The 14625-nt window shown below is 44.3% G+C and overlaps 1 protein-coding gene and 1 pseudogene across 4 annotated transcripts in view; one reads left to right on the forward strand and one right to left on the reverse strand.

Moving 5' to 3' along the window:
• LOC143678249 (UDP-glucuronosyltransferase 1A3-like) overlaps nucleotides 1-10577 on the forward strand; it is a 70672-nt gene extending 60095 nt beyond the window's left edge. For 3 of the 4 annotated variants that reach the window (XM_077155474.1, XM_077155475.1, XM_077155476.1), the window contains exons 2-5: nucleotides 5235-5366; nucleotides 5967-6054; nucleotides 7938-8157; nucleotides 10159-10577. In XM_077155474.1, the coding sequence (XP_077011589.1) occupies nucleotides 5235-5366; nucleotides 5967-6054; nucleotides 7938-8157; nucleotides 10159-10456 (738 nt within the window). In that variant the 3' untranslated portion in view covers nucleotides 10457-10577. Of the gene's footprint in view, nucleotides 1-2876; nucleotides 3096-5234; nucleotides 5367-5966; nucleotides 6055-7937; nucleotides 8158-10158 lie in introns of those variants that run through there. The other variant, XM_077155477.1, reaches the window with a different exon arrangement.
• On the reverse strand, nucleotides 1493-3022 carry LOC143678250 (polypyrimidine tract-binding protein 1 pseudogene; annotated as a pseudogene).
• Nucleotides 10578-14625: the final 4048 nt, after the last annotated feature.

Below are 14625 nucleotides of genomic sequence, written 5' to 3' on the forward strand. Positions count from 1 at the left end.
GTGGAAGCCACCATGAGCTGAAGGACTTGGGTCGGATGAACTGGGCATAGGGTTGCTCCCGGGGGAGGCTGGTCAGTAACAGGCCTTTACAGGTCATCCTCAGAAACCAGCCTGGCAGAGGTCACTGTTAAAATCATATATGCTCAGCATCGTTGTCTCCTCTGTCTCACATCTGGGCTGACCAGCCTTCCTGGTCCGGTTGTAGCACTGGGAGCCCTGCGTTCTGGGAGACCCCTCCTTTCTGGGCAAACCCAACCTCATCTTGCAATATCATCAGTGCCCTCAGCGTTCTGTGGAAACATATGAAAAATGTGGGTAACACTTGGGATGGGGATGGGGGTATTAATTAGATCACTGATGTTCTGCAGTTGGAGAGGAATCACCATACTCATGCAAAAACCCTTCCTTTGTTTCCTCTGAGTGGATTTACTACTCTGTATGTGTGTGTGCATGCACACCCACGTGTTTCCTTAAGATGGAAGTACTTTGGAGTTGGCTTTTAAGGCTGGGGGCAGGTCAGACTGAGCTAATATTCTTGCTGAGGACACACCAACCCTCCTTATCTCCAGGTTCCCGTGTTTCAACTCTGCAGCTAATGCTGCTGTTCTAATTGGGTCATCTTTTTGTTGCCTCATTTCAGAGCTTTTCTTTGCCTGACTTGCATCTCTGACGCCTATTCCTTATTACCTTAGGGAGAGGCTTTTGATAGGTCATGCTGTATAATCCATATATATATATTTTTAACCGCAAGGAAGAAATTTAGATTACACTTACACCATTAAGCATCTTGCTATAAAAAGTTACTTAAAACTATCTTTTGCATATAAGTGAGGAAAGATTAGGATATTTGGTCAACTGGAAACATTGCTAGGCACGTGTCTGCAAAGGCACCCGGGCATGTCAGACTATGGGGGGAACCAGGCCCCGGAGCTGGAGAAGCGACCTTGGCCACATGGGGCCCTGCGGGCAGTGGGAGAATCACCATCACTTGATTAGGTGGGGGGACACCTGGCTGGCCTGCTCGACCCTGCTGGATGCCAAGTACATGATCCCACGCAGAAGCGTGGGGCTGGCCCCTGCTCTTGGCCCAAAGCAAGCTCATCTGAAGCTGTACCCCCTCCCCTAGTTCCCCAGAACACATAACCTCGAGGAGCCCCTTCGCAAACCGGCAGGTTGTATAAGGCACAAGGAGGCCGTTCTGTGGTGCAGGACACCCACCCAGAGCCCCCGAGCCCCACGGGCCTGGCTGGAAAAGGCATCACTGTGAGACCTGAGGGCGGGTGGGGCCCCACCCCAGTCATCAGGGGCTGAGGGTCACCCCATCACCGCAAGGCTAGCAAGGCAAGTTAGATTTAATTTTTTTAAAAACAGGTAAACTGATTCTCTTTAAAAAAATAAAATCTCTGGTCTTTTAAGGTCACTTCAGCTGCTTTTTAAAGTAGCTTTTTCCTGGGATGATGGAAGTTGCGGCCGGGGCCTGGCAGGTGGCTGCCTAGATGGTGGACTTGGAGAAGGAGACGCGCAGGTGGTAGTTCTCACCCAGGTCATGGTTGTGTAGGTCAATGAGAGCCTGGATGACCTTCTCCACCGAGGCCATCTAGATCAGCACCATTTTGTGGTCCTTCTGGAAGAACTTGAATCCTTTGACGATCCCTCCATTACTGGAAAACAAGATCTTGAGGTCCTCCTCAGACACTGAAGGCGGGACATTGGAGAGGTGTAGGGTGGCCGAAGGCGGGAAGATATTCTGGAAGTTCTTGGAGCCAGGCTTCTTGAAGCGGTGCAGGGGTGAGTGGCCATAGTCCTTGGTGAGACCCTGGTCCTCCTGGCCCTTGCGGGGACGCTGCACACTCTGGTGCTTGGACAGCGTGATACGGATCGACTTCCCGTGTAGTTTATGCCCGTTCAGGTGGCTCATGGCAAGCTGGGCCTGGCTGCCATCGGCCATCTGGACCAGAGCGTTCTCCTTCTTGTTGAACAGGACCTTCACCCGCTGCATGTCACCGTACACGCCAAAAAGAATAAAGAGGCTTTGGGGTGTGACTCTCTCTGGGTTGAGGTTGCTGACCAGCAGGACCGAGTTCCCTGCCCCCGCCAGGCCGGGGATGGCAATTCGGCCCGCACCGCCACTGCCGCTGATGGGATGGCAACGGGGCCAGGGCCCCATGGACATTGGGAACAGAAAGGCCTGCAGCTTGAGGAATGGCAAAGGTGGGAGGGAAACCAGCTCCTGCGTAGAGGGAGGCTGAGATTATACCAGGTGCACCAAAGGCAGTGGCCATGGTCTGGTCCAGGGAGGGCTGGCTGTCACCAGAGGGCAGGTCAGGGCACATGTAGTCCCGTCCTGGCTCTTGTCATTGTTGTACTTCATGTTGAGGCTGGTGAGCTTGGAGAAGTCGATGCGCAGTGTGCAGCAGGCGTTATAGATGTTCTGTCCGTCCAGGAACAACTTGGCGAGCTGTGCGCTCACAGGGTCTGCATGTTGGAGCAGTGGCTGAAACTGATTGTTCTTGGTGAAAGTGATGATTTTCAGGTCTGTAACGAACTTGGAAAAAATCTGGTGGAGCACATCCAGTGTCACTGGGTAGAAGAGGTTCTCCATGATGATATGGAGCATGGGGCTCTGGCCAGCCATGGCCATCCCAGCATCCACGGCAACAGTTGAGGCAGCCAGCGCTAGGTTCCCTGACTACACAGAGTTCACAGCCTGCAGGGCTGCCTGGGCCCGCGCTTGGTTGAGAGAGCTGTCCGTTTTGAGCTCCTTATGATTGGAGAATTGGATGTAGACAGGCTGGCCACGCAGCACACGTGTCACCGAGGTGTAGTAGTTGACCAAGGTAATAGCGGCCTCCTCTGTGGTCATCTCGAGAAAGGCCTGGTTTTTTCCTTTCAGCATCAAGAGGTTGGTGACCTTCCCGAAGGGCTGTCCCAGGGATATAACCTCGCCCTCAGTGACGTCACTCGGAAGCTTCCAGACATGGATCACTCTGGATGGGACCCCTGTGCTCCTGCTGTCCCCTTTGAACTTGCTGTCATTCCCATTTGCTGCAGAGGCCAAGTTGCTGCTCATGATAAAGGGTCCGTTAGTAACACAGGTAGAGAAAAGATCGTCTGATCCCCGCTTTGTACCAACTGCTATATCTGGGACAATGCCGTCCATTGCACATGGAAGAGACCCGCAGGGGACGGAGTGGAGGCACCAGAATCTATAATCCATATTTAATAATTGGGAATCCCTGCCATCAGTTTCTCACCCCCGACAAGCAAACATTTTGTAACACACTGTCCTGCTGCTTCATATAAGGGAACAACAAATTGCTCATTTCTATCATTGTAACTTTCATTATTAACTAGAAGATCATTCATCACTCACAGTTCAAATATACCAAAACTCACTTGTTGGAAACAGTCACTTCCTGATTTAAAAAAAAAAGGTGATATATAGACAATAGGAAGGACTTTGAATCAATTCTGCAAACTGCTTCCCTAACTCCTGTCAGTGATGCTGTTTTGCTTGCAGCAGGAAAACAGGTGTAATCTGTAGAGGTATTGTCACGCAAGTCTCTCTTTGTTCTTTCTTTCTTTTTTTTTTAACATGGGCAGGCACCAGGAATCGAACCTGGGTCCTCTGGCATGGCAGACAAGCATCCTTGCCTGCTGAGCCAACGTGGCCTGCCCTGTTCTTTTTTTCTTGATCCCTGGGCCATGTGGCCCAGAAGATTCTTTAGAGAGAAGTCCCCTGGTCTCATCTCCAACTTCCTCCCTATATAGCGAAGGCTGTGATGCCCAAGGGGATATTTGTGAGAGGAATCCTGAGATTCCTTCAGGTTTCTGTTCTCCCTCAGCTGACAGCGTGATCACGCTGCTATAGGAATTATCTTCTAGAACAGGGCCTGTGCCTCGAGGTGAGGATCATATGCTTAGTGGGCTGGGATTCAGCCCCGGTCAGGTCACGGGCACACTTGCAAGAGTTTCTCTCCCTGTTTTGTATCATTCACACTTTGGGGGGAACATTTTGCTTTTTATAGTGTATTATATAGCCAGCAAAGAAAGATTCAAATATATTTTAATATATTCTTGCTAAGGCAGAAAAGTTGACTTACACTTTAACTAACTCTTCAGCAGGAAAGGTTGAAAAATACAAGGTTGACTGGTTAAATTTCTGCAGAGTTAACATGAATATTATTGTTAATCATCCAAAATTTATTGTCCACCATGTACATAGAAGACCCTGCTACAGGTTGCAGGGGAAAGCTATAAGTAGTTAAAGGTTGTCTTTGCCATTTGAGGTTTGACCTTCATTGTGAGCCCAATACTTCATTTTCTGTTCCTTCTTTTAACACAGAAGGAATGGTCTTACTTACAGTAATAGCAGTGCTATTTGTCATTATCCTTTACACCTGTCACTGGATTATAAGTGCATTTTAGATTCCAAAAGCCTTGAAAGTAACAGATCTTTCCTATAGAATTTCTTAAAGGGGCAGTGCAGGAGTGTTACCTGATGCCTCCCACAGAAAGCTTCCTGAAAGTCCTCTTTGGGCAGATTTCCCCTCCCCCAAACTTTCCTTTTCCAGAAAGTGCTAGAAGTCTTCTCTCTCCGTGATCTCATTCACCTTAGTATGCTTCCCCCATGTGCTTCCTCTATATGTATGCCTCCATGTGCTTCCTCTGTGTGCGTCCTCTCTGTGTGTCCCTCCCTGCGCTTCCCCATGTGCTTCCTCTATATGTGTCCCTCCAGGTGCTTCCTCGGTGTGCTTCCTCTATATGTGTCCCTCCACATGCTTCCTCCTTGTTTATTGTCTTCTCTCCCTCTTTCAGTTCCTTCCTGAACACCTGCTTTCTCCCCTGGAACTCTGCAGCTACTTGTAGCCCTGGGGAAGTGGGTAAGATGATACCTTCCCTCTTAGCAAATTAGCCCATTACCTGGATTTTGCATCTTGAAAGAGAACCCAAGGGATACCCCAGTAGACAAGAAGCCTTCTTTCTTTGGAAGGGAAGAAAGGAGAAGGAAACACTGTAAAACAAAACATTAATAATTGCTGCCTCTAAAACATTTATTTGATATATATTATGTATGTAATATGTAATGATATAAAGTTATCAATATGTATATGCATACCTTTAACCACATTCTTAAGAGGAAGATATCTGATGCAGAGCTTAATGTATGCATGTAATCACCAAAGAATATACAAAAAATAAAAAATAAATGGAAATTTCTCCCCTGGTTCTAGGAGTTTGAAGCCTATGTTAACGCTTCTGGAGAACATGGGATTGTGGTTTTCTCTTTGGGATCATTTGTCTCAGACATTCCAGAGAAGAAAGCGATGGAAATTGCTGATGCTTTGAGTAAAATACCTCAGACAGTAAGTAGATTCTATATGACTCCTTTATATCTATCTTCATATGAGTTCTAACCCCAGACTTTAGTATTTGCATTAACTCTATTTGTGTTTTCCCTGCCAATTCTCAGTTCTTAATTGGAAAGTCGTTTTTGTAACTGAATGTTCAACCACTCTGTTAAACAATGATCCATTTTACTAGAAAGTTTCATTTTCCTAAGAGACTTAAAAGTGTGCTGAAGAGAACTTAAGGAATTCTGTCCTTCATATTAAATAGGGAAATTTTTCCAAAATGCTGTTAAGACACTAGGTTTACTTCTGTCTTTATGGTTCTATAACCCCTCATCTTACTAAGTAAACTTTTCGTTGAAGTACAGAAAAGTGTGAAAATCGTAAGTGCTCAGCTTGCTGAATTTTCACAAAGTGAGCCTGCCTCGGGAATTAAGCCCCCAGAATGAGAAAGAGGAAGTTAGATCACAGAGGCTCTCCTGGTCACTGCATCTCCCAGCCCTTTAAAGTTTATATTCATTCAGAGAACCTCATTTTCTAGCTACTCAAGTGGATTTTGTTTTTTGATCAGAGTGTGTTTTTTCTTTAAACCCTGTTCTTTTTTCTCTGCAATAGGTCTTCTGGCGGTACACAGGAAATCCACCTTCTAATCTTGGGAAGAATACAAAACTTGTCAAGTGGCTACCCCAAAATGATCTGCTTGGTGAGTTTGGGAGGATTTGATGTACCAGTTGAACCATGGTATTTTAGTCAGGGTTCTCTAGAGAAACAGAACCAGCAGGAGAGATCTGTAAGTATGAGATTTATAAAGGTGTCTCATGCATCTGTGGGGATGGAAGAGTCCAAAATCCGTAGAGCACGCTGTGAAGCTGGCATCTCTGATAAAGGGTGTGGACGAACTGCACAGGAGAGGCTTGCTGGCTGGAGAAGTAAGCGAAAGTCTCTCTTCTTCCTTAAAAACCTTCAACTAATTGGATTATCTCATTGTGGGAGGCATGCCCCAGTTTCTTGCAGATATAATGAGCCAAAGATGCAATCAAGTGACTGATGATTCAGTCAACCAGCCATGAAATATCCAATGGTCAGGCCAGTGCCTGCCCAACCAGACAACTGGGCATAACCACCTGGTCAAGTTGATACCAGAACCCACTGTCACACATGGTATGGAAGTAAATGAAGCCCACTCAAAAGGGCTCTTTATTCAGAGCTTGTTACAACAAGGGAGTCGGCCACCCTCAGTTGCTTTTGGCAGAGACTCAAAGGTAGGGAGGCAGAGGAGGAGGAAGACTTTTATAGAAGAACAAAGGGAAAATTTCAGGTGGTCCTGGTTGAAGGCTGGTGGCATGAGGAGGCTGGAGGTTGGCTAGTGAGAAGTGGAGCATTCTGTGTGATTGGTTAGGAGAGCATATTTAGCTTTCTCTGGTTGGTACCATGGTGGAGGTAATGGCAAACATTAGGGAAACTGTCAGGTATTGCTCGAGTCCTGGCTCTTCTGGGTTGAATGTTACAAGGACTGTGGTCTACCTTCCTGGACTGGTTGTTGTAGATAGTAGCCAGCTTCCTGGACCATTGTTGCAGGTAGTTGACCAGAGTTTCCTGGTCTGGTAACTTGAGGGTCAGAGTTTCCTGATAATTGTCTGTATGTTCAGTCTCTCTATTCCCAACCCAGAAAACCTCTCCACAAAGATAGAAGAGACAGAAAATCATTTCATTATTGAATAAGCATGAACCCAAAATTCATCACAGGCAATCCATGAAGAGACTGCAAAGAAAGAAAGAAATTTCTCTCTTTTTTATAGCTAAACACATACAACTGATTGCATTCATGTTTTCAAAATAAAATTACTAATTTTTTTTGTATCTTTATGACCAGAGCTAGGTTCTACAGCTTGGAGTCAAGTTGTTTCTATTTCCTAGGTTGCTGAAGCAAATACCATGCAATGGGTGGGGTTAAACAATGGGAATTTATTTGCTCATGGTTTTGAGGCTGGGAAAAGGTCCAAATCAAGGCATCATCAAGGCAGTGCTTTCTCCCTGAAGACTGTTGTGCTCTGGGGCTGGCAGTGTACATGGTGGCATCTCTTGGTCTCTCCTTTCTCTTCCAAGTTCTATTGATGTTCGCCTTCTTCCTTCCTGTGGCTTTCTCTCTCTCTCATATCTGAATTCATTCAATTTATAAAGGACTCCAGTAACAAGATTAAGACCCATCCTGATCGAGGTGGTCATACCTTAACTGACGTCACCTCATCAAAAGATCCCGCTTACAAAGGGTTCATACCCGCAGGAATGGATTGGATTTAAGCACGTGTTTTTCTAGGATATATGCACCTTCAAACCACTGCACATGTACTAGCTGAAATTAGGCCCATTTTCTCCCAGGAAACTGGGAGATAAGGTGTCACTTTCCTTGATAATTGCATTTCAGAGAATGGCTCTCAGATCCTTGATGAGCTGTGGGACTTGGCAAGAGGCCTATTGAGCATTTCACCTTACAGTGCAGGGTGCTTTCAAACCTAGAGGATGTCAGAGTGTACAACTCGGTAAGCTGACCGCAGCCGTCTCTCTCTCTCGTGCTTGGCTTCTCAGGTCACCCGAAGACTCGTGCCTTTATCACACATTGTGGCTCCCATGGCATCTATGAAGGAATATGCAATGGCGTTCCAATGGTGATGCTGCCCTTGATTGGTGATCAGATGGACAATGCGAAGCGCATCGATTCCCGGGGAGCTGGAGTGACCCTGAACATCCTTGAAATGACTTCTGAAGACTTACAAAATGCCATAAAAACTGTCATCAATGACAAAAGGTAAGAGAGAGAGTACAAAGGAATAAAGGGGAAGAAAGAAGATACAGAGAAATGCTACCTCTATTTGGCCATAGCATTCACAGTAAATATTCAGAGGCCAAAAGAAAAACATAAAATACCAGATTTCATAAGTAAAATAACTTGGGAGGTATTCACTTTATAGAAGAATTCTTTAATTCCTGTAGAATTTATCAGATTTATAATTTTAAAATTCATTTTCTCTGGAATATTTAAAACTTCATTTTTGAAAAAGCTAAAATGTTATCATAATAAACATCCTACTTATAAGATTCTGTTCATTTCTTTTTTTATGCCTATATATATTTTTTAACTTTTCTAATTGTATAATTTACATATATACAAAGCAACGAAAGAAAAAAGCAATAGTTTTCAAAGCACTCTTCAACAAGTAGTTTCAGGACATTTCCCAGAGTTTTCATGGGCTACCATACCATCATCTGAGATTTTTCCTTCTAGCTGCTCCAGAAAACTGGAGACTAGAAATGTTCCTGGACATTTCTATAAGTGGGTAACAGACTCCACATTAGAGGCCTTAGTGGCCAAAGCAAAGACAAAAATATCCAATTACAAGAAGTGTAGTGTCCATATGATAAAAACAAAACAGTTGCTTAGAGGTACAATTTTCCAGCACTGCAACCTGAGAGAAATTTTGTATATAGGACTGCATAAATGATATCACAGATAAAGCTCTTATAATAAAAGCAAAGATGAATTTGTTCAAACGTGGCCCTGAAAACTATTCTCCAAAAGACAAAAGCCACTACATCAAATTAGGAATGAAATTTAATGTATTGTTGTCATGCTTACTGATAACAGCCTGATCAGAACCCATGGGAGAGAAGTGATGGCCAGTGGTGGGACTTCATCCTACACTCAATAGAATGTGTGTGTACATATGAGTGTGCATGAGCATCAGTGTGCAAGTATGCGTGTTCATATGCATGCACATGTACACACACATGTATATGTGTGCATGTGTGTGCATATGTGCCGTGTGTGTGTGTGTACCTGTGTACATGAGTGTGTCAATGAGGGAATGTCAGGAGCCTTCCCCCATAGTAGCTTCCTTTTCAAAGAGACGTTAGTCAGGAATTCAGATGTGAGAAACTGGCGTGTGTTCAGAAGGGCAGAGACTCAACACAGCGGGTTACACCAGGCATGGGGAGGAGAAACCACGGAGAAACAGTGACTGCCTTCAAGCACTGGAGGTGCTCATATGTGAACAAGGCACTGGCCTTGCTCTGAGTGGTGCCAGTGTGTAAAAAGGAAAAATCCGTGTAACCTCGGGTCACGCTCATGGAGGGATTGTCAGGCTCTCCCCATAAGGCCAGTCCACTTCTCCCAGCAGCCCAGGGTGCCAGCCGCAGGGCCCTGCTGCTCACCCGCCCATAAAATTAAAACCTGACTTCTCTCGCTGCACTGACAACACTTGTTTCTGAGGTCCACATCATGTTACTAATTAGTGTAACAGTATTAATGCTTTATTTACTTTGATCTTTTGTTCCATGTGATCAGCAACCACTTGTAACTCAATAATTAACCTATAATAATGCATTAAACTTAGGGATTTGTTTAAGGTCACCAACGATCATAATTATTCCTGAATACAAATGTCTTCCTTTTCGTCTCCTTCTCCTCTCCTCCTTTCTCCTTCTTGTAGTGCAGTTGCACTCAGAGTTGAAGCATCTAACCCATCTTGGATTTGGATGTTCTGATTCAACTGTCTGTGCAGTCCACAGTAAACAGGAATCCATCCTACTTTGGTAGGCTGCATAGATCCAGCCTCATGCTAAATTTAGCATTCTTTCTTTATTAGAAATAACATTTATTCTGTGTGTGCATTTTTTGTTTTCTGGTTATAATGGAATCAGGCTTCCTCTACTGAATGTGGAGAGCCTGGTGGCCTTCCCCACGGTGGGCAAGCATGAGCGAGGGCAGCGCGCCGCGTCCCAGGCTCTAACGTGACTTCTCTGTGCTTAGCTACAAGGAGAACATCATGCGCCTGTCCAGCCTTCACAAGGACCGGCCCGTGGAGCCGCTGGACCTGGCCGTGTTCTGGGTGGAGTTTGTGATGCGGCACAAGGGGGCGCCGCACCTGCGCCCCGCAGCCCATGACCTCACCTGGTACCAGTACCACTCCTTGGACGTGATCGGCTTCTTGCTGGCCGTTGTGCTGACCGCCCTCTTCATCACCTGGAAATGCTGCCTCCTCGGTTACCGCAGATGCTTTGGGAAAATGGCGCCGGTTAAGAAAACCCCTAAAACCAAGGCACATTGAAAAGTGGGTGGAAAACGCGGAGACATTTTAATCCATTCCCTGGTCAGTTCCAATTTGGCAAAAAGAGTCGGAGTTTAATTCATTTTGTTGTTATTAAAGAAATACTTTTCGATGAAGTAGACACCCCTGGAGTGTTTCTTTGTAATGAAAATAATCTAATCTCCAGTCAATTTATAGGGAGATATTTGCGAATTTATATTACATCCCTCTTCCCAGACTCCCATATCCTTATTTAATCTGGACTGTGCTATAATCCTTCAAATGAATTGCTGAGAGGGTTGGATGGTTCTTCTCTCTTTCTCCATTACCCTTTTCTTGCTGAAATATGTAGCCTGGGTCTCTGTTGGGAAGCAAAGATGTGATCCTGGCTGCCACCACTACAGGTGACAGTTTTAACTTCACCCTCTGGTCTCTGTAGGCTGTTGTGACAGATTCCTTCACTGGTAACAGGTGCTCCTAATTCATACTCATGATGTGACAGGTGTCGTCACATTGTGTATTTCAAGAAGGAAATGTATTCCTTTAGGAATAAACTTTATACTTGAAATGAATAAATGACATAGATTCCATTGAGAACAATCTGGGATTTCTGATTTGGGGGAAAAGACTGATGCTTTTAAAATTTTAAAATTGGTGAGTGGTGTATTTGAGAGGACAATCATCGTTTATGACAAATGGATGCAGATTTGATAAAAATTCAAAGGATGGTGTCTGGCAAGTTAATTTTATATGAAGTTGCTCACAATTAAAAATATATTAATAAATCTATATAAATTATGTTCCTTAGGTGTCTTCCTGTTCATTAATATTGCATTTGTTTATTTCTTATTGCTAAGTTCCATTTTTTCTTTGTATGCTGTATGATGGAGGTCACAGTTCATTCTTTTTCCATAAGAGTATCCCCTTATTGCAGCACCTTCTTGAAATTTTTTTGTTTATTTGTTTGCTTGTTTGTTTGTTTGGGAAGTGCATGGGCTGGGACTCAAACCTAGGTCTTCCACATGGCAGGTGAGAATTCTACCACTTGGACCCCCAACTTACATTTTATAATTACAAAAGTAATACATGATTATGAAAGAAAATTTGAAAAACATAGACGTGCATGTGTGTACACACTTACATGTGCACACACAGATACATGCACGCAAGAAATTAAAAATCACTGGTGGTTTTCAAGAGTAACCATTTGTTACTCTTTAAGCAAATAATTCTAGGTATGAAAAATTGCAGATATACCAAATACATCCAGTGTTTTCTCACCTGCTTTCCTCACTTCATTCTATCATGAACATTCTCCTATGTTTTTGTATAACATTTAATTCACTTTCAGTGACTAAGGAGTATTCTGTTGCATCCACATACCTGCATTTGCATAACTATGGCTCCTTAGTGGTTTAACTTTTCTTTTCTTTTACAAACAAGGCTTTGACTATCCCAATAACTGAATCTTTGCACCAGTTCATGATTATTGTCTTGGAATAAGGTGTTACAACAAACATGGTTGGCTGTCTCAGTCTGGGTTCCCGCCAGAAGTGGGCTCCCCTTCACTCCTTTCCCTGCCAGCTGCTGGAACACCACTGTTCATGCCAGTACAGTTACCAGATAAAGGTGGTGGATTCTCTGCCTGGTACACTCAAGTGACCAATTCCTGAGATGCCGGAGTTTTGAAGGATTTTATTGTTAGATGAAAAGATTTTATTGTTAGATGAAAAGCAGGAGAACAGATGGCCTTGTGGTCTAAAAATCCATCTCCCCCAGTCTAGAGGGTTCAGGGTTTTTGTGGATCCTAACAAGAGGAGAAGAAGTCATTACAATTTCAACAGCAAGTTTAAGCAGAAATGGAGAGGGAGAGAATTATTTTTATTTCAATAGCAGGTATAGGCAGAAACAATTTACAAATGTAAAGGAGTGAAACTGTGATGGAGCCAGTTAATGGTTGGTTCTGAACTGATTCAATTTCCTCCATTAACATTAGGGGATTTGCCCTTATAAGTTACTTTGAGAAAAAGACTGGATAAAGAGAGTGCCAGCTTTTACAATCACAAAGGCCCAAGATAAAAGCTTTTTACCATCATTATAAGTGATCAGGGCAGCTGAAATATAGTTCAGAGATTTTGGGTAGTTCCCTCTTTCTACTCTAATATATAAGAAAGAAAAAAGGAATATTCATATAATAATTCAGTAGTCATAATCATTCATTAAATCTTAACTTCTCAGTTACATCTCCTCCCTCTCATTTGATAATTCTCCCAATCTTGAGGGATATCAGAGTGACGACATCTAATTTCTTCATGCTGAAAAGGGGTGTCAATACTATGGGGCAGAGGGACAAAAGTGGTTGTTGTCCTGGAGAGACTGGTACTTCTGTGTTTCTGGGCTTATCTGGCATAGGAATAAATCCAGAGGTTTTAAGTCTCTGATAAACAAAACTTATCGAGTTCAGGGTATCCTTAGGGTTTCCAGGAATATTATTGGTTGGGGCTTGCCATACTGTGGCAGTCTGTTAATACCTGCTGAAACTTTCATAGGGTCCGGAATGACCTCTTGACTTGATTTGAAAACTCTCAGCCACTAAATCTTTAATTATTTCTTTTCTCCTTTTTTTTTCAACTAATCCCACAATGCCAGATCCAGGCTTATCCATGAGAGTCCTGTCCCACATTGCCAGGGAGACTTAAACTCCTGGAAGTCATGTCTGGCATAGGGGGGAAGGTACTGAGTTTATTTCCAGGGCTTGGCTTAGAGAGAGATTACATCTGAGTAACAGAAGAGTTTCTGTGGGGGTGATGCTTGGCCATTAATTATAAGTAGGCTTAGCTTTGCCAGTACAGAAATAAGTTTTATAAGGTCAAGTCTCAAGATCAAGGGCTTGGCTTATTAAATTGGGAGGTAAATAGTTCCCTATTGCTTAAGAGAATATCAGGAATTCCTTAAGTGAGGAAGTTTAGCAGTTTCACTTCTTCTCAGGGTCTTTGCAAATAGTTTTGCATTTTCTGAATAAAATACTCTGAAATGAATCAGGGCATAACATTAACTACAGAATATTAAGGTTTTATTCTTTATTCTGGGTTCCATGTCATGTAAATCTGAATTAGGTTGTTTAAATAAAATTAGATAGTGTGCTACAGAAAATGTAAATTTTGGACAAAATAAACATCTCTTCTTTTGGTTTCACACAGAAGTTAAAATTGTAAAATACAGACAATATTATCTTTTACCCTGTATTCTGATTTTCCTTAGTCTTAACCAGATTAATTGCAATCACATCTCTAATCTCTTCTTCAGTTTCTTTAACAGTTGCTGTATGGAGTCATGCTGACTCTCAGGACTGCAGAGCTCTAACTCTGAGTCTCAGGTGTCACACAGATGCCTAAAGTTCCAGGGAACTACAAGGTTATACAAAGAGCAAAGTGTGGGATATTTTCATCTTCGGCCTTGTAGTTTTATTTTTGGATATCCTCTCCATCTTGTTACATCCGCTTCTTCTAGGCCTTTAAAAATCAGTCTCTCGCTGGTAACTGCAATCATCGCTCTTCTCCCCCCACCTACTGTCGAGTGATTGGTCCCTAACCCATCCTCCACGCCCTGTATTCCCCGCCCCCTGAGTGCGTGTATATATTCCGAGGCCATCCTTGCCTCGGGGTCTTCAGCAACTAGCAGCCCTTGCAGAAGCATCATCATCAATAAAGCTGCCCTGCTTCTAGCCTAATTGACTCGGCTGTCCAGTACTTTAGACCCGCAGTGGTCCCCTGCACGCGCTCTTCCGTCTACCCTCTCGAGCTCGACCCCTCAGCGCCCGGAGTTCTACTCCCCGCCCTCTGCGGGGGAACTGCGCCCTGGCCTCGGGTCTCTGGCTGCGGGTAAGGCGCCCCGAACCCTTTTGCGGGGGGGGGGGGGGGGGGGGGGTGTCGGGAATTCACGTAATTGGCGCCCAGCGTGGGGCTCCCTCATCGCCGCCCACCGGAGATATCGACCGCCAGCCCTGTTCCTGTCTGCACCTCGGACCCCTGACGCTCCTCTTCCCTGGACCTCATCGGAAGGTAAGCGCCCTCACAGTTAGCACTCTTATCCCCCTAGGTCCAAACCGGAGTTGCTAACTGTCCCTCTAAATTTTTAAACATGGGTAGCCAAATCTCTCGGCAACAAGCGCCTCAGGTGCGCGCCCTGGC

Source organism: Tamandua tetradactyla, chromosome 3 (genome assembly GCF_023851605.1).
Source record: "Tamandua tetradactyla isolate mTamTet1 chromosome 3, mTamTet1.pri, whole genome shotgun sequence".
In the NCBI taxonomy this organism is placed as follows: domain Eukaryota; kingdom Metazoa; phylum Chordata; class Mammalia; order Pilosa; family Myrmecophagidae; genus Tamandua; species Tamandua tetradactyla.